The sequence below is a fragment of the Bubalus kerabau genome, chromosome 11 (genome assembly GCF_029407905.1).
Source record: "Bubalus kerabau isolate K-KA32 ecotype Philippines breed swamp buffalo chromosome 11, PCC_UOA_SB_1v2, whole genome shotgun sequence".
Lineage (NCBI taxonomy): Eukaryota > Metazoa > Chordata > Mammalia > Artiodactyla > Bovidae > Bubalus > Bubalus kerabau.
The window spans coordinates 4,645,828-4,669,674 of NC_073634.1; the positions used below are offsets into that span (position 1 = coordinate 4,645,828).

At 43.5% G+C, this 23,847-nt stretch overlaps 1 protein-coding gene across 2 annotated transcripts in view; it reads left to right on the top strand.

Annotated features, from left to right (window-relative positions):
• The window catches only part of BUB1 (BUB1 mitotic checkpoint serine/threonine kinase), a 32,973-nt gene extending 9,862 nt beyond the window's left edge, over positions 1–23,111 (top strand). For both annotated transcript variants that reach the window (XM_055539303.1, XM_055539304.1), the window contains exons 9-25: positions 128–279; positions 2,155–2,411; positions 4,674–4,732; positions 6,171–6,299; positions 6,397–6,501; positions 7,211–7,310; positions 8,197–8,278; positions 8,911–9,085; positions 11,958–12,045; positions 13,396–13,631; positions 15,017–15,160; positions 18,030–18,145; positions 20,503–20,664; positions 20,835–20,992; positions 21,095–21,269; positions 22,289–22,395; positions 22,746–23,111. In XM_055539303.1, the coding sequence (XP_055395278.1) occupies positions 128–279; positions 2,155–2,411; positions 4,674–4,732; positions 6,171–6,299; positions 6,397–6,501; positions 7,211–7,310; positions 8,197–8,278; positions 8,911–9,085; positions 11,958–12,045; positions 13,396–13,631; positions 15,017–15,160; positions 18,030–18,145; positions 20,503–20,664; positions 20,835–20,992; positions 21,095–21,269; positions 22,289–22,395; positions 22,746–22,941 (2,441 nt within the window). In that variant the 3' untranslated portion in view covers positions 22,942–23,111. The remainder of the gene's footprint in view (positions 1–127; positions 280–2,154; positions 2,412–4,673; positions 4,733–6,170; positions 6,300–6,396; positions 6,502–7,210; positions 7,311–8,196; positions 8,279–8,910; positions 9,086–11,957; positions 12,046–13,395; positions 13,632–15,016; positions 15,161–18,029; positions 18,146–20,502; positions 20,665–20,834; positions 20,993–21,094; positions 21,270–22,288; positions 22,396–22,745) is intronic.
• The last annotated feature ends 736 nt before the right edge of the window (positions 23,112–23,847 follow it).

Below are 23,847 nucleotides of genomic sequence, written 5' to 3' on the forward strand. Positions count from 1 at the left end.
ACTCTTGGAAAAAGACTAGTAAAAAATAGTTGCCATCTTAAAGATAACCTTTTGCTGATTTTGCACGATTTCTCTGTTGTCCTGAGTTTAAATCTCACCTGCAAACTATACTTTGTCTTTCGTAAAGTAAATGAAGAGAGGCATTATATGAAAAGGAAAGAAGCAAATGCTTTGGAAGAACAACTATTAAAACAGAAAATGGATGAGCTTCATAAGAAGTTGCACCAAGTGGTGGAGATGTCGCAGGAGAACCTGCCCTCTTCCCGGGGGACATCTGAGGTGTGTAGGCTCCTCCCCATCGCTTCCCACGCCCACTGCAGTGATTTCTGTTGGTGTTTGTCCCTTCTGTGCTCTATTTTTAGAGTTAATTCTGATGTCAGTTTAGTTACTAGCTTTCCGAATTATTCCCCCCCTCCCCACACCGAGAAGTGGGAGGAGAGACCATCCGACACACTTCCAGCAAGGATGGAAGTCACGTTACAGAGCCAGGAGTCAGAGACACTGTGCTTCTCAGTGCCAGCCCAGGGGACAGTCACAATGCAAGATGAGAAAGGAAGTTAGAGAACAGGGTGTGTGTGTGTGTGTGTGTGTATAAGGACAGTCACAATGCAAGATGAGAAACAAAGTTACAGAACAGGATGGGTAGTGTGTGTGTGTGTGTGTGTGTGTACATTAGTGTATATAGTCCTTTATCTGATAGAGCTTGCTTTTCCTGTAGACCTCCTTTGGCCACATTCCTGTTTTCAGCTCCACCTTCACTTCCATTCTGAGACACGTTGACGTTTCTGCGCTTCTCCGGAGATCACCTCCCCGACTGCTGTTTGAGGTGTTAGGATTCCTTTACTGTCATTTTCGTGAGGTTTTGGGAGGATATGGATGATAAAACACATGTTTAAGCCACTGTCTTAAACCAGAAGCCTCTCTTAATGGACTTATTTCTGTACACAAGCGGCCTGAGGATGTATTTTCCAAACAGATCTCCAGTTGTCCCTGACTCATTTATGCACCAGCTCAGCTTTTCCCGATTATGCTCAGTTATTTCAGTCGTGTCCAACTCCTTGCAGCCCTATGGACTGTAGCCTGCCAGACTCCTCTATCCATGGGGTTTCCCAGGCAAGAATACTGGAATGGGTGGCCTTTCCCTTCTCGGAATGGGGATCTTCCCCACCCAGGCATCACACCTGCATCTCCTGAATTGCAGGTAGATTGTTTACCGCTGAGCCACCGGGGAAGCCCTTAAAATGTCTTTATCATAGACTGAGTTTTTAATGTATAAGAGACCCATTTCTGAAATAACCACCTCTGCTTTGGTCAGTAGGTTTTGTCTTGATCGTTCCATGTTGTATGTTTACTGTAACTTTGTTGTGTGTTTTGATATCTGTGGAGAAAGTCTGATGATTGTTTTTTAACATGTTTCTTCAGAAGTAAATATTATGATTATTTTTGATCTTTACTAATTCAGTAGATAAGAAAATGGTATAGGTCATTTAAATTATCTCTTTTTTGATGACTACTGACAATAAACTTTATATTTTGTCCATTTGTTTGTGAAATAACTGTTCTTGCCCTAGCTATTCAGTGTTTCCTTAACAATTTGTGAGAATACTTTTACATGCTGAGGAATTAATTCTTTGTCTTTTAACTTGGTAATATAAGAGTGTACACATGCAGTCTAAGTACATATGAGTAGAAAAGCAGAGATTTTCATTAAGTTAAAGGCCTGTGTCCATGTCCTTCCCGTGATGAGCCATGCTTTGTGGAAGTTAGTACAGTCAATATTCATGTTTCCTATTCATTGAAGAGAAAATGGTCACCAAGGGTATTTTAATGGGAAGAACACCATTATGAGCATTTGTTAGTATTTTCCCTAAGTAAAGAAAAATGTACCAGTTCTTAAATACTGATGCATGGTCGCGGCTGCTATTTAGTGGTTAGAAATACGAAGCACCAGTTGAATCTGGTTAAGTAAGCTACAGAAGCATCCAGCATGGGGTGTGGCCTTGTGGTTGTTGACTGTTCATTTCAGAATACCTAGGGAACTAAGAGGCTGCCTCGGGAGGCAGGCGTCCACTGAAGACAGATGCCTATCTTTGGAAAGCCGTAAGACCTAACTGGTAGCCTCATGGCTGTTTGTCTGTTTGCTTACTGTGAAAGGTCAGTCCAGCATGTTTGGAGCCGCACACAGACTCCCAGCAGGAACTAAGAGCTCCGGGTCTTCCAGCCATCTCTCAGCAGACCTCGAAGAATGTGGACGAGAAACCCAGAGAGGCATCTTCTGTTCCTCTTATGGCAAAGACTGTCACCACTGCTTTGGTGTCCCCAGCTGCCAACCAGGGTGTAGCTTGCCCAGCTCCTTTGGCAGGCCAGCGCGTGATGGACGCCATGTTTTCAGGGGGCAGCAGAGATGCCAGGTGAGCCAGAGGGGGCCCTAGAGACAGTGGCAGTGGCAATGGCGTCCAGTGGCTTCTTTGTGTCACCTACAGTAGTGAGAGCAGCGTGCAATTGATGGGTGAGGCTTGTTCCTCAAAATAATGTTTAGATGGGCATGTAGTGGAAAATGGAGAAGGCAATGGCACCCCACTCCAGTACTCTTGCCTGGAAAAATCCCAAGGACAGAGGAGCCTGGTAGGCTGCAGTCCATGGGGTCACTAAGAGTCAGACATGACTGAGCAATTTCACTTTCACTTTTCACTTTCATGCATTGGAGAAGGAAATGGCAACCCACTCCAGTGTTCTTGCCTGGAGAATCCCAGGGACGGGGCAGCCTGGTGGGCAGCCGTCTATGGGGTCGCACAGAGTCGGACACGACTGACGTGACTTAGCAGCAGCAGCAGTAGTGGAAAAACCAAATTGCCAAAACATTAGCCCCAAATCGTTCAGCCTCACTCTGTTTCTTTTAAGAATATTCGTTCTACTTCATACTTCTCTCTTGAATTAAAAATTTTGATACCCTGAAACTTAACAATCTTTCTGTAACTGAGGAATATACAGCTGTTAAACTGAAATTGCCTCTGCTTACCAACTCTGACGGAACATAATGTAGGGGTTATTACAGTCCAGATAGTTCTTGACTGTTGGATTCTTACTTGATACTTGATATTGTGTTCTCATGTTCCTTCTGTCTTCCCCTGGGACAGTTTGGGATTAATATCCATTATGCAGTATAGCAAAATCTGTCTCATACACTGCTGGGGAGGTTTCTCCCCCCAATTCTGAGCAGTTTTCCTAGATGGCAGAGATGATAATTATTGTTATATCACTTGTTCTGTTTATATTTTTATCTTCAATCACTTTGGTGCTCTTTTTTGAAACATATAAAAAATTTTCTTGCTCTTTCAGGAAAAATGAAAGTGAGGCTCCCATCTTTCCCTTGGGCTAAAACCCTTAGCACAGATTATCGTTCTTAAGGACTGGTTCTCGGTGTCTGAGGTTAACTTCACCTATGATTTCCCTTGGAAATAAGATTTTAAATGATCCTGCTTTTGCAGTCACCTTAGGATGCTAATTCAGACCTGTGCCCTGTATTGAACCATGTATGTAAAAAGTAAACTGCTGGGACCTCCCTGGCAGTCCAGTGGTTAGGACTGCCCTTCCAGCGTGGAGGGTGTGGGTTCTATCCCTGGTCTGGGAACTAAGATCCCACAAGCCATGTGGTGTGGCCAAAAAAATTTTTTTAAGAAGAGAACTGCTGTGTGCGGGCTGTGACTTCATTAGCTCTTCATAGTTAATTCTCGTGACCATAAGATAGTCACAACAGCAGTGACAGACCCTGCAGACATGCGCATCCAGCCATCCCCTACAAAAGGGTGAGGCTGTTTAACCTAATGAGCTTCCGGATCTCAGAAGCACTGCGACTGACCCTGACCCTGGCCCAGGCAAGGGACCGAGTGGACCCCCTCACACTCTCAGTGGCCTGGACAGCTGACTGTGGCAGAGAAAAGGCACCTTCCTCTGGTACTGCATATAAAACTCAGGTTTTTATAAAACTCACAAATCCACAAATGGAGATTTGTGAAATTAAGGGTGCCTTGCACTTTTTACTTTCCATCCTCACAGGGTTCATTAAGGGAAGCAGTGTTAAAGAGACAGATGAAGTCCACTGTCCGCACTGGACTTAAACCAGACTGTGATGTAAGTGCCTCCGTAGCATATTTTCCATTCTTGATAACTGTGAAGTCTAGAGGATAAGGCACTACGGCTCCACAGCAAAGGCACCAGCGCTTTCCCGCATTGTAACTCAGAAGAGCCACGCTGGGCACCCAGACCCAGAGCTGCCGGTCAGCTCCTTTGCCTGTGTAACAAATGGCATCGTTTGAATCAGGGAGACCCTTAGCCTTCCTTCCACGTGTGCAAATGATTATCAGGTGTTCACGTCTATAATCACTATGTCAAGCAAACATGAATACCTGGCCTTTATCTGTAAGAATTACTGTCCTCAAAAGGACATGAAAGAAAAAATAAAGTCACTTACACTGTAGACCTAGGCAGTCCCATCTGTGGCCATGCCACATGCCATGCAGGATCTTCTCCAGCCAGAGATCAAACTTGTGCCCCCTGCATTGGGAGTGTGGATTCTTAACCTCTGGACTACCAGAGAAGTCCCCCATCTGTATTTTAAAAACAGGCTGGACTGTTCTTGAGAGTTAGTGTGTCTCACGAGTTTTCTCTTCCAGGTGTGTGAACAAAAGTACTCATGAATTCAGGCCACAGAGTGGAGCAGAGATAAAAGAAGGTAATGTTTAATTGTAATACACTTGTGCCTGCCCAGACTCATCCAAGTTACTCAGGGGTCTGTTAGCTGGCCACAGTTTATGGGGACTCTGGGCCTTAACGAACCTGGTTGTCAGCTCTCTCTTGCAAGGGTTAGATAAGCCCTGGGCCATTTCCAATAAAGGGGGAAATCTACTTGTTAGTCACAGATTATTAGTTAGAATCCTTTGGAAACTCGATTTGTGAAAACTTTCCTCTTAAATTTCCCAGCAGAGTACTCTAAAACAAGAGTCGTCTTTAATATGTTGTGAGGAAGCAACAGTGGTTAGTTGGGAGTGATGTATAATATTTCTGTTTTGTACTACTTCGTTAGAGGTACTTACATAAAAGTAAGTTTTATAAATAAAATAGGACATGGATTGGGCATTCACTTCCCACCCGCACGTACCGTGACATTCTTTCCAATGACAGTTTAGTGGAAGCAGAGCTACTTGAGACAGCAGGTGACGCCTACATTGAGCCAGGACCAAACTGAGCGAGCAGATGCCGAGTGCTGTTCTGAGTGATCGCAGGTGCAGCACAAACAGAAAAGGGCAGAAATCCCCCCCGCTCAGAGGGGCAAAGGAGGTGTGGCTGGTAGGGAGGGGACTGAAACTTCAGAGGGACCCAGGGAAGATGCTCACAACAACAGTGCTATTTGGGTAAAGACAGAGCCAGCTTGCAAAACCCGTTTCAGGCAGAGGTACCAGCAGGGCAGAGTCCTCGATGTCCCTGATGTGTTCTGAGCACAGCAGAGCAGCCAGTGACCTCTGGGGGTGGGGGTGGTGAGGAAGATGAGGTCGGAGCTAGGGGGGCTCCGGCTGTGCAGGGCTGTACCTGGACTCCAGCTGAGTGAGATGGAAAACCGGTCCTAAGACTTACAGCGTAGCTACTGTTTCTTGGAATACAGTGGAACAGAGGGTGCTATTGATGACTAGGCTGCTCATTTGATATGGTTTTAGACCAAGCCGCTTAATTAACTCTTTTGAGTTTTTATTTCCTTTTCTGTTGACAGATAATTCTTACTTTACCTACCTTGTGGGACTATTATAAAGATCAAAATAAGAGATGTGATCGTACTAGAATAATGGAAATTCCTAGAGAGAATTGGCTTCCCAGGTGGCTCAGTGGTAAAGAATCCACCTGCCAGTGCAGAAGACTCGGGTTCAAGCCCTGGTTTGGGAAGATCCCCTGGAGAGAGAAATGGCAACCCACTCCAGTATTCTGGCCTGGGAAATCCCATGGACAGAGGAGCCTGGCTGGCTATAGTCCATGGGGTCAGTGGACACGGTCTAGTGACTAGACAACAAGTGAGAATTATCAACAATAATAAAACGTATAATAAGGTTCGTAAATTGTGTGTCTTCTGAATTATTCTGATTTCTCTACTGACATGCATTTTGTCCCCATTTCTTTAAAAGGGTGTGAAACACAGAAGGTTGTTAACACGAGTTCCTTTCACACAACCCCAAACACGTCTCTGGGACTGGCTCAGGCAACACCATCCAAAGCTCAGCCATCACCCACTGTGCACACGAAGGAGGCTCTCGGTGCGTAAGCCTGTTGTTTGAAAATGTGACGTCTGACAGAGACTTAGTGAGAGCTCTTTTGCAATCATGTTTACAGTTATTCTTCTGTTCTTTTAAGGTTTCATCATGAATATGTTTCAGGCTCCTACACTTCCTGATATTTCTGATGACAAAGAGGAATGGCCATCTCTGAGTCAAAATGAGTTCGAAGCCCAGTTTCAAAGTAATATAACAAATTATTTAATAGCTACTTGATGGATAACATAGCAGGTGGTTGCCCACGGAAAAAGCAAGGATTATGCAAGAAGTAGGCCTGCCCTTGGTTAGCTTGTCAGATGAGGGCATGTTGGGAAGTAAAAACTATAAGCGTTTTGTCAGGTACTCAGTGTGTGTCATAGACTTGGTTTGTTTCTTTAAAAATAGTAAGTGCTAAAGAAGGGCAAAATAGGCCTTGGTAGGAGTGGCCAGGAAGGACTAAGTGGCTGAGGGGAACTTGAGCCTTGCCGGGCAGAAGGGTGTTCAGGGTGGAGTGTTGGGGACCAGGACTCGCCCCACCCCCCACCTCCTGTTTGTCTCGAGTCAGAGGATTTTTGCTGGAAGCCAGAGAGAGCACAGTGAAGACAGTTAAGAGCTTAATTGTAGAAAAAGACGTGGAGAGCTGTTCGGTGTCAGTGACCACAGCTGTGTGTTAGGAGCATGGTGATTGCTGCGTTAGATGTGGCAGGGGCTCGAGGCCTGGAAGCCTGGGGGCTAGCGCCTGTAACAGCAGTCAGTCCCTTCCTGTGAGCGCAGAGGGACTACCGCATGGCCTGGAGTTCCAAAGCTGACGTCAGTTATTCATTCCATTTTCTTATTTGTAATCAAAGTGTCAACTAAAGGGTAGTGCTTTTGTCCTGTTACAATAATTAACTACAGTCTTTGTACTCTTGCAGAAAATGCACCATCTTCTGGGGCTTGGGGAGTCAATAAGATCATCTCTTCTTTGTCATCTGCTTTTCCTGTATTTGAAGATGGAAACAAAGAAAATTATGGGTAAAGCCGTATGCGGTTAAGATAACTGAGCGAAAAGCATGCTGCCACAGTGACGGGCGGTGTAGGGTCCGGGTGGGCTGCTGAAAGAAGGCCACCTGCCGGTCAGACGGGCTGCGTTCCAGCCCCAGCTCTGCCGGGGATGAGCCTTGTGACCACAGGCCCAGGAGGCTGTGGCTAAAGTTCTTTTCCACATTCACAGCATTACAAGAAAGTAGTCCTCCCATAACAAAAGCATGTATTATGAAAGGAAACAGTATGGTTATCAAGCATCAGAGAGCCGAGGTATCCTACAGATTTGAAATTGTGTTAGTTGTAAATGAATTCATCAACACAGGTATCCATACATGTTCTGTATGTATTTTCAGCATTGATGAAGTAGAAAGGAAAGTGGCTTACATTGGCTCACACTGCAGAGAACATTTGTTTTAAGGCTGAGCTGCATTACGATAGAGTAGGGTAGCACCAGGAAGTTTCACTGTTAGTAATTTAAATCATGAAAGAGAGGTGTGAACTAAAGTGTCCTGGTGTGGAAGAGATTTGTATTCCATAGCTGGACCACGCACTGGGGAAAGAAGAAACATCTGGCATCCATGCTATCCTGTTGGTCACAGCCCTCACTCTTTTGTCCTTAAAACTTAAACCTCAGTGCCACAGAAAGTTCGGTATTTTCCACCCTCACATAAAGAAACTATAGATCTTCTTGTATATACCTACTCAAGTTATTTCAACTTGCACTCAGATTTGCTATAAAGGTAAGAAATATGTATATAAATATTAACTAATTAAATAGGATAAGTGGAGAATGTTTTTAACACTGTGACTTAAGTGGTAGGATTTATTTCCTTAGGGTATTTTACTGTTTGTAATTCTGCCAATTTTTCCTTAGATTACCACAGCTGAAAAATAAACCTGCAGGAGCCAGGACCTTTGGAGAACGTTCCGTGAGCAGGTTTCCTGCAAAACCAAATGTGAGTCTGTGCTTCATCCATGAAATGGTGGTGCAACCCTTTTCGCTTTCTTTTACCAAACAATTGTGCCACTCAAAGGAGATGGTGTATTTGAAAAGCAGTTCTGGAAAAACAGAATATTATGTGAAGATCATGTTTTTAAAATATTATCCTGTAATTATTTGCAGTCTGCACAACACATACTGACAGACGTGAAATTGAAAAATGAGTTTGATGTGATCCTTGCCCTCTGAGAGTCTTCCCTGGAGACAAGAGGAGCCACTGGGGGCATATATATTTTTCCCAGACCTAAGAATCTTGATAAAGGCTAAATGGGAACTCTGTAATATCTTTGTTATTCCTCTGTAAATCCAGATTTTTCAAATTTTTTTTTAAAAATTGGTAAATAAACTGTGGCTCTTGCATGTGATACAACTCCACTGGTGTGTGTTAAAGATGAAGTGTCCCAGTTCTGGGGAGAAGAACCAGACGCATGATGTCCTTGGCTGCGTGTTAGCCAGGGGTTACCTCCATTCCTTTGAAAAAATCAAAATTCCTGTTTTTTTTTAATCTAAAAAAAGTATCGATGTGTTAAATTTCATCTGCAAAACAGGGAGCCTGCTGCCTTTTTTCCAGTTCATCTTTCGTTGTAGGAAATGCCTCACACTGACGAGTTTCTGGATGATTCAACCGTGTGGGGTGTCCGCTGCAACAAAAGCCTGGCGCCCAGCCCCAAGAGCCCAGGAGACTTTAGGTCCGCCGCGCAGCTAGCGTCTACACCCTTCCACAGGCTTCCCGCGGACTGCGTGCACCCACTGGAAGATAAAGGTGTGCATTGTGCTCTTAGTGTCTTGTCTTCCGCCAACTTCAGTTCTACTACTACGATCGTCGTCGTCTTGAAAATTCTAATTGGGACTTTGGAGAATCATAAAGAGGAAACTTAAAATCCATTCATTGTAGTATTACATAAATATAATGTCCTCATAAAGTCTGTGCCTTTTCAAATTCAATAGCTTTGGTTATAAGTAGAACAGAAGAAAAGACTACAGAAGGGCAAATGTCCAACCCATCTGCACAGGACAGAGGTTTATTTCATGTTTTACAGTAAATAAAATAGCCAGGACAGACAGATTAAAGTACTTGAATGCTAAAATAGTGAACATTTTCTAATTTGATAAGAATAACTAATAGCAAGTTTTAATCCTTGATATGTATCTACAAATTTTATTACCTTAGAGATATAGCAAATACTATACTCAAAAAATCATATTTAAAACTTTTTTTAGTGGTGTGATAAAACTCACAGATAGTCCTATTTTCCCCAAACATAACACTCTCATATCAAAGATCTTTATACACTTGAAATGAAGCTTAATAAATGATATAGTTATTGAATACAGATAATTATTACCTTTTAAATACCAAACCTGCAAAATCATACAGGCATACCTCATTTTTGGCACAGCGGTAAAGAATCCACCTGCCAATGCAGGAGACTCAGGAAGATGCAGGTTCAACCTCTGGTTGGGGACCTGGCAACCCACCCCAGTATTCTTGCCTGGAGAATCCCATGGACAGAGGGACCTGGCGGGCTATAGTCCACAGGGTCACAGAGTCGGAGACGACTGAGCGACTAAGCACTGTACCTCGCTGTATGGCACTTCACTTGGTTGCTTGTGCAGATACTGGATTTTTTACAAATTGAAGATTGGTGGCAACCGCGTGTCAAGCAAGCTTACTGGCGCGATTTTTCCAGCAGTGTTGACTCACTTCATGTCTGACATTTGGTCATTCTTGTAGTATTTCCATTACTTTTTCATTACTGTTACATTTGTTATGGGGACCTGTGATGGGTAATCTTTGGTGTTACTATAACTGTCTTTGGGTGCCACAGACCTCACCCATTGGAGACAGTAAACTTAATGGATATTGTGTGTATTCTCACTGCTCCAGCTGGTTGTTCCCTTTCTCACTTTCCTCGGGCCTCTCTCTTCCTGAAAAAGGAGAATTTTGAAATTAGGCCAATTACTAACCTACAGTGGCCTCTTAAGTGTTAAAGCGAAGAGAAGAATGTCATGTCTCTCACTTCAAATCAAAAGCTAGAGATGATTAAACATAGTGAGGAAGGCATGTCAGTTAGGCTGAAAGCCAGGCTTCTTAGCCAGTTAGTCAAGTTATGGATGCAAAGAGATCGTTCATGAAAGGAAGTCAATTGATGTGGCAAAGTTCATGGTTGTCTTATTTTAAGAAATGGCCACAGCCAACCCAGCCTTCAGCGACCACCACCTTGGTCATTCAGCAGCCACCAACAACGAGCCAAAAGATTACGACTCACTGAAGGCTTAAGTGGTGGTTTGCATTTTTTAGCAATGAAGCCTTTTTTAATTAAGATGCACACATTGTTTTTTTATGCTGTTGCACACTTAAGACTTCAGTACAGTGTAAACGTAACTTGTGCATGCACTGGGAAACCAAAAAAATTTGTGAAATTGCTTTATTGCAGTGGAATGGATCCACACCCACAATGTCTCAGAGGCACCCTTGTGCTGTAAGATCTGGGACCACTAGCCAAATAATCACTGCTGGCACTTTTTCTGTGTTTTAAGCAGCAGTTGTTCACTGAAGCAGATGCCAAAGAATTCCATTCCCCTGGATGAAAGGATGAAAACTTATTTTAACATGAAGTCTGAGCACATAGGCCTAAACATTTTTAACTAAGCAATAAAAATCTTCTCTTACTGTACTAAACAAATATATTTCTTACCTGAATTTTAAAGGAGGATTTAGTTGAAACTTGGACAGTTGCCAAGTGCTATCACAGACTTGCTACTTTAATTTTTTTTAATTTAAAAACTTATTTCAGTTTGGAGAACTTAATCTGTTTTAAGTCAAGCGTCTTTCATAAAGTCAGTATTGGCCTTTCTTCGCGTATTTGCCACTTGGGTCATATGAAGAGAGGCTGATGCTCTAGTACTGAAGAGTATTATTAGCACCTGCTCAGCGAGGCAGCAGCTAGTAAAGTTTCATCCTGTGGTAACACTTGGCTGTATACTGTGTTAGCATCACTTGGTAGAAGTAGTCTCCGTATTTCTACCCTATCTCGTTTACTTCACTGTAGATTTTTTTTTTTAATAATTTATTTGTCTGACTGTTTTTGGCTGTGCAGCTCTTCATTGCCATGAGGGCTTCTCTCTGGTCTCGGCAAGCGGGGGCTACTCTCTGGCTGCCGTGTGCGGGCTTCTCGTGGCAGTGGCTTCTCTTGCTGCAGAGCACAGGCTCTGGGTGCACGAGCCTCAGTAGTTGTGGTTCCTGGGCTCTGGAGCACAGGCTCAGTAGTTGTGGTTCACAGGTTTAGTTTGCCCCTCGGCATATGGAATCTTCCCAGATCGGGGATCAAATCCATGTCTCCTGCACTGGCAGGTAGAGTGTTTACCACTGAGCCACCAGAGAAGTCCCATCCGGACTGTTTTCTCTTAAAGGATTGTATGGATTAGATGTATAAGGTTGAAAAACTCACATACAATAACAAGTGTTTCAAGTGATTTTCCCCTCATTTTAAAAAATATACTGCTTTTTACCATGGAACACTATTTTGAAACTGTAATGAAAATCAGTGCAAAAAAGGAATCCCAGACTTCATAACCATTTAAAATCATATGTGTGTGTATAGTGTCCATCTCTACTTTCTTGTGTGTTTCAGAAAATATGGTAGCAAACCAGCACACCCATGTGGCTTTGGATTCTTGTGAAAGAAACAAGGTGGAACCCTTGAAAGAGAGAAAGTGCAGGTATTGTGGGTGTATGTGTGGTTCTGTCTCTCTGCATTTTCATTGTAGCGTTGCTTTTTAAGCTGTAAAGGAATACCTCATTCCTGTCTTTAAGGGCTGCCAGAGTTTTTATTGTCTGAGAGCTTTAAGTCACCAGGTGCTCTAGACGTAAGCGCAGTGATCAGGGACTTCCCTAACCACTCCAGTGGTGAAGACCTCGCCTTCCAGTGCAGAGGATGAGGGTTCGATCCCTGGTCAGGGAACTAAGATCCCACATGCCTTGCAGCCAAAAAAACCAGACCATAAAACAACAGAAGCAATAATGTAACAAATTCAATAATTACTTTGAAAGGATAAAAAAAAATTAAATACAATGATTAACCGGAACACTTGGTTTTAATACATCAGGGAGTGAGAGAAGCGGCTGGGGTAGCAGAGAATCCCTGACTTCCGCTGACTGGGGGAGTAGAACTGCATGGTGAAATCATGGGGGGAGAGAAGAAGGGCATGTCTTCCCATACCAGAACAGTCTAATTATGATAAAAACAGGTCCAAATCAAGGGACAGACTACGAAATAGCTGGACTGACAAGGTCTTAGGGAAGCAGGAAAGACCAAGAAGCTCACAGGAGAGACAGTAAGGAAGGTGACACTAAATGCGCGCGGTCCACAAGTGGGCCCGGAGCAAACGCGGTGTCTTGTGCAAAACCTGGCAAAAGCCAAACCAGGTCTGGAAGTTTCTCAATGGTAGTAAGACACAGGTTGGCTTACTGCTCTTGGCGAGAGCGCCACCTTAATGTGAGATGGTGACAGTAGAGGAAATGGACGAGGAGTTTATGGCAATTCTCTACCATCTTTGCAACAGATGATTAAATCTAAAATTACTCCAGAATTAGTGTTTGCATGTAGGTGAATTTACAAATATGGAATCCGCGAGTAATGAGGGTCAACTGTGTCCATGTGTGTGTGAGTGAATGTACTGCTGTTAGGTTACTGAATTACGGCTGACATTTTCTCTTTGTTTCAGTGTCATAAAAGAAGCCATTTTTGTAATAAAGTTGAATATTTAACCCCGTTTACAGTAGTGATGCTTAGAGGACAACTCAGGGAAATAAACCTCCCGGCATATCCTGCTAAAGAATATCCAGTGTCTCACCTCACCTATTTATCTAATATTTCTGTTCATACTGTATGAACCATGTGTTCACATATATTTGTACGAAGAAAGTGCTTTAACCAACTATTTGTGAAGCAGATTTGAAATGTCCTTCATAGAATGAAAAGGAAACTGTTCTGTGGGACTTTGATGCGATCACACCCAGTAAGCTTGTAATCACGTGTTTTGCTTCCTCTATCCCTTTATCATGTCCAGTCCAGTTGAAGACACAAGCCCAGACCCAGTGTGCTCCGCAGATGGCCCTTCCGCGTCCTTGCTCCATCTGGGCCAGCCTGCTACAGCCGTGCTGATGAGCGAGGCAGAGCAGGGTCTCAAGGCCTGTAAAGTCACAGACCCCAACTTTGCCACTGCAGAGGATCCAGCAGAAGCCAGCGCTGGGCTCCAGGCTGAACTGATGCCGGCTGGCCCGCTTGGGAATGTCGACGCTCCAAGTATGAACAGATGCTCAATCTTAATTGTTCCCTGAATAAGGACACTAGCTGGGTAGAAGCTGTTTCATGAAAGAAACTCAAAAGAGTAGGAACTTGAATACCATTGAGTAGAACACAAACTTGCAGGTTATCTCACTGTGCATACAACAGTAGCCTCCTTGAAGGAATACTTTTGTTTTAATTTTAAAATATCAAAATAACTACTGTTGGAAGAAGCAAGTGGAATTGGGGGCCCACTATGTGCCAGGCATTTAATCTGACACTGTTAGCTCCATTTTACAGAAAAGTAAACAGGCTCAGGATCAAAGGACCCCCGCCCTTACCCCAAGGCTACACAGAAATAGTCTTGAATAGTGGTTAAGAGCACAGACTCTGAAGATAGACTAGCTAGATTTTTTTTAAAACATAGATTACTACTTTACTTATTTGGCTGCGCTGGATCTTAGTTATGGCACGTGGGATCTTCAATCTTTAGTTGCAGCATGAGGGATCTAGTTCCCTCACCAGGGATCAAACTTGGGCCCCTGCATTGGGAGCATGAAGTCTTAACAACTGGACCACCAGGGAAGTCCCCAGACTAGCTAGATTCTAATCTTAGCCAACCCCCCCCCCCCCCTTAGGCTGTCCTTTGATCTTGGCCAGGATCATTTCACTTCTCCGTGGCCCTCTTTTCCGTAAAGTGGAGGGGGTGGTAGTACCTCCTTTAGAGTCTTATGGAAGGGCCATGTGAGGTTCTAAACATGAAAGGCTCAGAACAGTGCCCTGCATCTGCTTAGCACTGGCGTCAGTCATGTAGGCTTAGACTGGTAACTGCACTAGCAGAATTTTGTAGAGCATTCTAAATTGGGCAGAAACCTTCTTCTTCCCTTTGGAAATGGTTTCTCTTTGTGGATCCAAAGTGTGTCTCATACAGATAAACTGCACATGGTACAGTCCACAGGGTCATAAAAGGTTGGACATTACTTAGCGACTGAACGACAAGCAAGACTCTAAGTATTCAAAGGCAGCATGTTTTCTAGATAGAAGTGGAAAAGCGGTTTAAAGAGTACATAGCTGAGCACGTCCGTAATGAGTCTCCAAGTCTGCCCTTAAGATGTGTACCCCCAGTTCTATTAAAGGCAGAATCATGAACAGATGCTCCTCATTTTGATTTCCTTTGTCACAACTGAACACGCAAACTTGTTGATCTGAAAATGACAGACGATGAACTGCAGAACTACCAGTTTTGACTTTTGAAATGATAATTTATTATTTGAATCAGTGCTCTTTAGAGATAAGACTTAAAAGGTTGTTTAGCTAAGGTCTCCATTTGCTTTGTCTTATGATTTATTTGGTAAGTCTTGCCTACTGAATTCATTTCCTTTTTTTGTTCACATTCCTTCAAGACTTCACTGTTGAGAACCCCTGGGATGAGGAGTTGATTCTCAAACTTTTATCCGGGCTTTCTAAACCAGTGAGTTCCTATCCAAATACTTATGAATGGCCGTGTAAGCTTCCAGCCATCAAGCCCAAGACTGAATTCCAATTAGGTAAGCACCATATGGGTAATAAAACTTCAACCTCTCTTTTCGCTACGGGAAGTTGGTGCTGACTGGTGTGTGTGTGTGTGCGCGTCTCCTCTGTCACCTCCCCACCCCGCCCACCAATGACCGGTTTCATCTGTACTCTCACCTGTAGTGTTAAGATGCGAACATCTTGTTAAGGCACAGCTATAGGATCTGATTGCTGCTGGGGCTGTGACTGTAAAGGGCAATTGGGCAGTTACCTATCAAAATGAAAAACATACACGTTTAGACCCAGACACCACTTTTAAGAATTTGTGCAGATAACACTTGCATACCTTCAAAGTGATGTGTGTAAAGCAGCAGATTGGAAGCAACACAGACAGCTTAAGACGCTGCTTGAATAAATGATGGAACGCGCGTGTCTGCTCAGTCAGGTCTGACTCTGCGACCCCATGGACTGCAGCCCACCTGGCTCCTCTGTCCCTGGGATTCCCAGGCAAGCATACTGGAGTAGGTTGCCATTTCCTTCTCCAGGGGATCTCCCCAACCCAGGAATCAAACCTGTGTTTCCTGCATTGGCAGGCGGATTCTTTACCACTGAGCCACCAGGGAAGCTATATTATCCTTTTAATGTCCACAGGATCTATAGTTATGCCCCGTCTTTCATTTCTACAATTAGTGATATGTGTACTTCTTATTTTTCCTTAGCCTGGCAGAGGCTTATCCGTTTTATTGATATTTTCAAAGAACCAACTTCTTTTTTCACAGAATCAACTTTTGTTTTCACTAATTTTCTATATTGATTTTTACTTTTAAATTTCATTGATTTCTACTCTGTTTCTTATTATTTCTTTTCTCTGCCTACTTTGGATTTAATGTGCTCTTCTTCTAGATGTCTAAGGTAGAAACTAAGATTATTGATTTTAGATCATTTCTAACATAAACATTCGGAGAAGGCAATGGCACCCCACTCCAGTATTCTTGCCTGGAGAATTCCATGGGCAGAGGAGCCTGGTGGGCTGCAGTCCATGGGGTCGTTAGAGTCGGACACAACTGAGCGACTTCACTTTCACATTTCACTTTCATGCATTGGAGAAGGAAATGGCAACCCACTCCAGTGTTCTTGCCTGGAGAATCCCAGCGACGGGGAAGCCTGGTGGGCTACCGTCTATGGGGTCACACAGAGTCGGACACGACTGAAGCGACTTAGCAACATATACATTCAGTGCAATAAATTTCTAAGCATGCATTTCATGCATCTCATAATTTCAGTGTGTGTTTCAGAATGTGTTATTTTAGCTGCAAGTGTTTGAGGGCTCTCCAGCTCTCCTTCTGTTATTGATTACTAGTTTAATTCCATGAGTGTATGATTTCTTTTTTTTTAATTGTATTTTATGACCCAGAACGTGATCTTTATTGGTGACTATTCCATGTAAGCTTGAAAAGAATGTACATTTTGCTGTTGTTAAATTATTTCGTAAATATCTATTAGATCCAGTTGATTGGTGGTGCTGTTCATGTCAGCCATGCCCTTTCTGATTTTCTGCCTGTTGGCTTTGTCAGTTGCTGACAGAGGGATGTAGAAATCTCCAACTGTGATAGTGAAGTAATCTGTTCTCCTTGGAAGTCTGTCAATGTTTTTCGTCACTATTTTGATGCTCTGTTCTTTGACTCATACACTGATGCCTTCCAAACTCCTTATATGCCAGCTAGAAACCAGAAAGCGACTTTTTTATATTTGATTTTAAACATGTGATTTTTTTTTTTAATAATCTATTACAACTTGACCTCTGTGGTCTTTCTCCCAAAACGAATAACTCCAGTGTCACTAAAACATATGAAAACAAATCCAGATGAGAGGCATTCTACAGCTCATCAGACAAGTGCTGCATGGAGCTGCCGCAGCTGCCAGGAGCAGAAAGGAAGGGCTGTCACAGCCTAGCAGAGGCTGACGAGACTCGCACATGCCCTAGAACTTTAGGGGAGGACCAAGGCAACGGCACCCCACTCCAGTACTTGCCTGGAAAATCCCATGGATGGAGCAGCCTGGTGGGCTGCCGACTATGGGGTCGCTGGGAGTCGGACACGACTGAGCAACTTCACTTTCACTTTTCACTTTCATGCATTGGAGAAGGAAATGGCAACCCACTCCAGTGTTCTTGCCTGGAGAATCCCAGGGACGGGGGAGCCTGGTGGGCTGCCGTCTGTGGGGTCGCACAGAGTCGGACACGACTGAAGCGACTTAGCAGCAGCAGCAGTGAAATCTGAGTGAAGTGTGGAGTTAGGTAACAGTAACCTACCAGTCTTGGTTCTTGTTTGTTACCAGTGTACCTTGGTTATGTAAAAGTTAACAAAAGGGAAACTGGATGCAGAACAAACAGAAACTCTACTATCTTTGCAATGTTTCTATCAATAAAAAACTGTTCTAATACAGAAGGTTTACTGCAATAAAAATTTTAAATTACCTGTTAGAAATATCAGTACAATTATACTCTGTCCCTTTTATTCTAATGTTAAAACGCTTGCATTTTTCATAGGCACGTTAGACCTTTGTTTAGCAGTTTGCAGATGATGTTTACGTCTTCTTTGATATCACAACAGTCTTGCCAACTAGGCAGCGCAGGTATTTCCCCTTTAGACACGAGAGCATGGGTGACGAGGATGGCTGCCCGAGGCCGCCTGCTCGGGGACGGGCCTGGGCCCCGGCCATGCTGCCCTGGCTCCCCCGTCACTCCATGGAAGACTGGCCAAACACTTCCTAAGGGAGCTGTACCCACGTTTATTTATTAAAGCAACTCGAGCACCAAGAAGAATTTACAATACTTCATTTTGATAGTCTTTAGTGTTTTGAGCTTCTTTTTTGTTTTTTATTTTGACTTCTCTCTATCCTCAGGTTCTTTGCTGGTCTACGTTGATCACTTTATTGGAGAAGGGGCTTTCGCCCAAGTCTATGAAGTTACCCATGGAGATGTGAACAACAGCAAAAATAAGGAGAAATTTGCTTTGAAGGTAAATGACCTGAACAATATAGAAATGAATTTTAGAACTTGAGATTGTCGTTCTCTCTCTCTTTTTTTTTTTTTTTTTAAAAGATAGTGGTGGTTTCAGGGACTTCCCTGATGGTCCAGAGGCTAAAATTCCCCACTCCCAACACAGTTCCAATTCCAGTTCAGTCACTCAGTCGTGTCCAACTTTTTGCAACCCCATGGAGTGAAGCATGCCAGGCCTCCCTGTCCATCACCAACTCCTGAAGCTTACTCAAACTCATGTCCATCGAGTCAGTAATATCATCCAACCATCTCATGCTCTCTCGTCCCCTTCTCCCTCCTTCAATCTTTCCCAGCATCAGGTCTTTTCCAGTGAGTCAGCTCTTCACATCAAGTGGCCAAATTATTGGAGCTTCAGCTTCAGCGTCAGTCCTTTCAATAAATACTGCAGGACTGATTTCCTTTAGGATCAACTGGTTTGGTCTCCTTGCAGTGCAAGGGACTCTCAAGAGTCTTCTCTAACACCACAGTTCAAAAGCATCAGTTCTTTGGTGTTCAGCATTGTTTATGGTCAAACACTCACATCCATACGTGACTACTGGAAAAACCATAGCTTTGACTAGACGGACCTTTGTCAGTAAAGTAATGTCTCTGCTTATTAATATGCTGTCTACGTTGGTCATAGTTACTTTTCCAAGGAGCAAGTGTCTTAAATTCATGGCCGCAGTCACCATCTGCAGTGATTTTGGAGCCCCCAAAAATAAAGTCTGTCAGTGTTTCCATTGTTTCCCCATCTATTTGCTACGAAGTGATGGGACCAGATGCCATGATCTTTGTTTTCTGAATGTTGAGCTTTAAGCCAACTTTTTCACTCTCCTCTTTCACTTTCATCAAGAGGCTCTTTAGTTCCTCTTCACTTTCTGCCATAAGGGTGGTGTCATCAGCATATCTGAGATTATTGATATTTCTCCCAGCAATCTTGATTCCAGCTTGTGTTTCATCCAATCTGGCATTTCACATGATGTACTCTGCATATAAGTTAAATAAGCAGGGTGACAATATACAGCCTTGACATACTCCTTTCCCAACTTGGAGCCAGTCTGTTGTTCCATATCCGGTTCTAATTGTTGCTTCTTGACCTGCATACAGATTTCTCAGGAGGCAGGTCAGGTGGTCTGGTATTCCCATCTCTTGAAGAATTTTCCAGTTGGTTGTGATCCACACAGTCAAAGGCTTTGGCATAGTCAATAAAGCAGAAGTAGATGTTTTTCTGGAACTCTCTTGCTTTTTCGATGACCCAACAGATGTTGGCAATTTGATCTCTGGTTCCTCTGCCTTTTCTAAATCCAGCTTGAACATCTGGAAATTCTTGGTTCATGTCCTGTTGAAGCCTGGCTTGGAGAATTTTGAGCATTACTTTGCTAGCGTGTGAGATGAGTGCAATTGTGTGGTAGTTTGAATATTTTTGGCATTGCCTTTCTTTGGGATTGGAATGAAAACTGACCTTTTCCAGTCCTATGGCCACTGCTGAGTTTTCCAAATATCCTGGCGTATTGAGTGCAGCACCTTTACAGCATCATCTTTTAGAATTTGAAATAGCTCAACTGGAATTCCATCACCTCACTAGCTTTGTTCGTCGTGATACTTCTCAAGGCTCACTTGACATTGCACTCCAGGATGTCTGTTTCTAGGTGAGTGATCTCAGCATCATGATTATCTGGGTCATGAAGATCTTTTTTGTACAGTTCTTCTGTGTATTCTTGCCACCTCTTCTTAATATCTTCTGCTTCTGTTAGGTCCATACCATTTCTGTCCTTTATCAAGCCCATCTTTGCATGAAATATTCCCTTGGTATCTCTAATTTTCTTGAAGCGATCTCTAGTCTTACCCATTCTCTTGTTTTCCTGTTTCTTTGCATTGATCCCTGAGGAGGGCTTTCTTATCTCTCCTTGCTATTTTAAAACTCTGCATTCAAATGGATAAATCTTTCCTTTTTTGAAATCAAATTGCATTCAGGGTACCTGCATTCAAGCCCTGGTCAGGGAACTGGACCCCACATGCCACAACTAAGACTTTGCATGCTGAATCTAAGACCCAGCATAGCCAAATAAATATTAAAAGAAATGGTCTTTTAAAAAAAGATAGTAATGGTTTCATTTAGATCTGTTGTCAGCACTTAGGAAACAAAACTATCCCACAGGGATTCAGAACTGCCTTGCCGCTAAAATTATCTTGGAGCGATCCCCATACTGCAGCCGCAGTTCATAGCTTGTCATACCTTTCTACCCCGTGCCCCCTTTTTTTTGGATGAAGTTGCTTTCTTGCAGTCATTTTCCAGAACATGAGCTGGATGTGAATGTTACATTACCCGCTTTGCAGGTCCAGAAGCCTCCCAACCTCTGGGAATTCTACATTGGGACCCAGCTGATGGAAAGACTGAAGCCAAGTATGCAACACATGTTTATCAAATTTTATTCGGCCCACCTGTTCCAGAATGGCAGCGTGTTAGTAGGAGACCTCTACAGTTATGGCACATTATTAGTAAGTGTGATGCTTTGATGACACAAGCATGAAGTACCTTTTTTGCTTTGCACATCCCTTTTTGCACTTGAAGCTTTTATTGGAGTGGTGGGTGGGGCAAAGCTCTTGGTTTGAAATTTCATTAATCATGGGCAGCCAACTCAGGACATTCCACTGTCCATTGTTTCTAGAATGCCATTAATCTCTATAAAAATACCCCTGAAAAAGTGATGCCTCAGGCACTAGTCCTCGCTTTTGCTATCAGAATGCTCTGCATGATCCAGCAAGTCCATGAATGTGAAATCATCCACGGAGACATCAAGCCAGACAATTTCATACTCGGAAACAGGCAAGTGTTGCACTTTAAACGGGTACTTCTCTGACCATCTCCCCCAGCAGCCTTTTATTTTCTGTGCTTACACAGCCTGGTGCTTGTTTGTGTTTAACACAGATTTTTGGAACAAGACAACAAAGATGATGACTTATCTAACGGCTTGGTCCTGATCGACCTGGGTCAGAGTATAGACATGAGACTTTTTCCCAAAGGAACTGCATTTACAGGAAAGTGTGAAACTTCTGGTTTCCAGTGTATTGAGATGCTCAGTAACAAGCCATGGAACTACCAGGTAGAGAACTAGAGAGATCTGAAAACATTTCCTGTATTACATTCACTGCAGTCTCGATGTGAATTTGGGCATCCAGGTAGTTTGAGCTGGTGTAGTCCTCTTCTTGGAGAAGGCCATGGCACCCCACTCCAGTACTCTTGCCTGGAAAATCCCATGGACGGAGGAGCCTGGTAGGCTGCAGTCCATGGGGTCGCAAAGAGTTGGACACGACTGAGCAACTTCACTTTCACGTTTCACTCTCATGCATTGGAGAAGGAAATGGCAACCCACTCCAGTGTTCTTGCCTGGAGAATCCCAGGGGCGGGGGGGCCTGGTGGGCTGCTGTCTGTGGGGTCGCACAGAGTCAGACACGACTGACGTGACTTAGCAGCAGCAGCAGCAGCAGTCCTCTTCTAGCCCTGGAGACAGACCACACTGCAGAGCTGTTCTCAGTTGTAGGCACGCCACACTTCGCAGGGCTTGGGGTGCAGCTCAGAAACGACAGCTGGCCCCTGGGGAGGAGGGGGCGACGTCCACGGGGTTAACACTGCACTGGCCTCGTGACAGAGTGAATGACACGGTGGCCCAGGAAGAACAGAACTTCCTGAGATGCTCCGTCAGCGGGGGTTGGGGGGGCGGTGATCCGCCATCTGTGGAAGCTTCCAGCAAAGCCTAGACGCCACTCATAGGGCATGTCAGTGTGAGGGCTGACACGTGGCTTCCAAAGTTCTTTAAAACTGAAATCCTGTAACTGTTTCCAATGATTTATTGTATTTGCTGCATAACTTGGACAGACATGAGAATTTACTCATGTGGAAATTACTATTTTAATCATTGATACATAGCCATATTTTCATTTTTTTATTAAAAATCTTTATTTTGTATTGGAGTATAGCCAATTAATAACATGGTGATAGGTTCAGGTGGACATGTATCCTTTCTCCCCCAGACTCTCCTCCCATCAGGCTGCCCCATGACACTGAGCAGAGTTTCCTGTGCTGCACAGGAGATCCCTGTTGATTCCCATATTTCCTTTATAGATTGATTACTTTGGAGTTGCTGCAACCATATACTGCATGCTTTTTGGCACTTACATGAAAGTGAAAAATGAAGGGGGCATCTGGAAGCCTGAAGGTCTTTTCAGAAGGTGGGTATTAGCATTGGTGCTCCATGGATGTTGCCTTCTGTCTGGTGGAAGGTGGACCTTTGCCACGAACATCCATGCCTTGGGAAGCAGGGTGACATGGCACAGTCCTGGCCCCCCGTGCACTGAGAGAGTTAAGCGATTCTGTTTCCCCATTCGTAACTTTTGTTCAACAAGGTGTGTGTAGACAGTTAATTGAATCTGTACTTTCTCTAAGTTATAATAGAGCCAACATTTCCATTCTTGATGCATTAAGTTGGCTTTAGGTGAGAGTGAAGTCAGATGCAAGAGTGGGGTTGCCATGAGTGTTGAAGGCTATACTTCATCCTTCTTTTACGGCTTTGTCTCATCAGGCTTCCTCACTTGGACATGTGGAATGAATTTTTTCACATAATGTTGAATATACCCGATTGTCATCATCTTCCATCTTTGGATTTGTTAAGGCAGAAGCTTAAGAAAACATTTCAAGAACACTACACCAGCAAGATCAAGACCCTGTGTAATAGGCTAATTGTACTGCTCTTAGAATATAAGCGTTCTCGGAAATAAAATATGGACACTCCCTGGAGATCACCTTGTAAATACTTGCCTGTTCACTCAATACCTCGATGTCTACATTTACTATTATTGTAAATGTTTCTTAAAAATAAAAGCCCACAAAGTACATCCATGTGACATAGTTGTTACAGATATTTCAATAAAATACACAACAGGATAAGGTCCCTGCCCAGCAGCTGATTTCACGGCTTTTGGGGTGGATACGAGCATTTATGAGGACAGTCTGCACAAGCACGTGCTCTGAAAGCGCTTAAAACACTGACCTGTTTACTTTAAGCCAGAAAAGAGCCACGTCAGGATTTTTCACCCAAATCTAAGGGTTTATATTTCCATAAAATAAGCAAAATTTCCCCAAATATATCCAGCAGACTTCATGTTTTTATGAATAAAATGTGCATGTCCTTTATATATATAACTCTGTGTGTGTGTGTGTGTATATATATATATATATGTGTGTGTGTGTGTGTGTGTGTGTGTGTGTATCGCTCCCCAAGTGGCGCTAGTGGTAAAGAACCTGCCTGCCAGTGCAGGAGACGTGAGAGATGGCCTCAAACCCTGGGTCGGGAAGATCCCCTGGAGGAGGGCATGGCACCCCACTCCAGTACTCTTGCCTGGAGAATCCCATGGACAGAGGAGCCTGGCGGCTACAGTCCATGGGGTCACACAGAACTGGCCACAACTGAAGTGATTAGCACGCATACATGCCCTTTGTCGTACCTGTTCTTCATTGCTATCCATGGGAAATATGCAGGGATAAATCTTAAGCCTCTTGTTTTTTAAAAGTACCATGAAAAAGACTATCCCAGATCTTGGAAATAGTCATATAAACCCCATACATCATTAACTAGCTCTGAAATAACAGCAGCCAACATCATTCATTGACCAGCCCCTGCATTA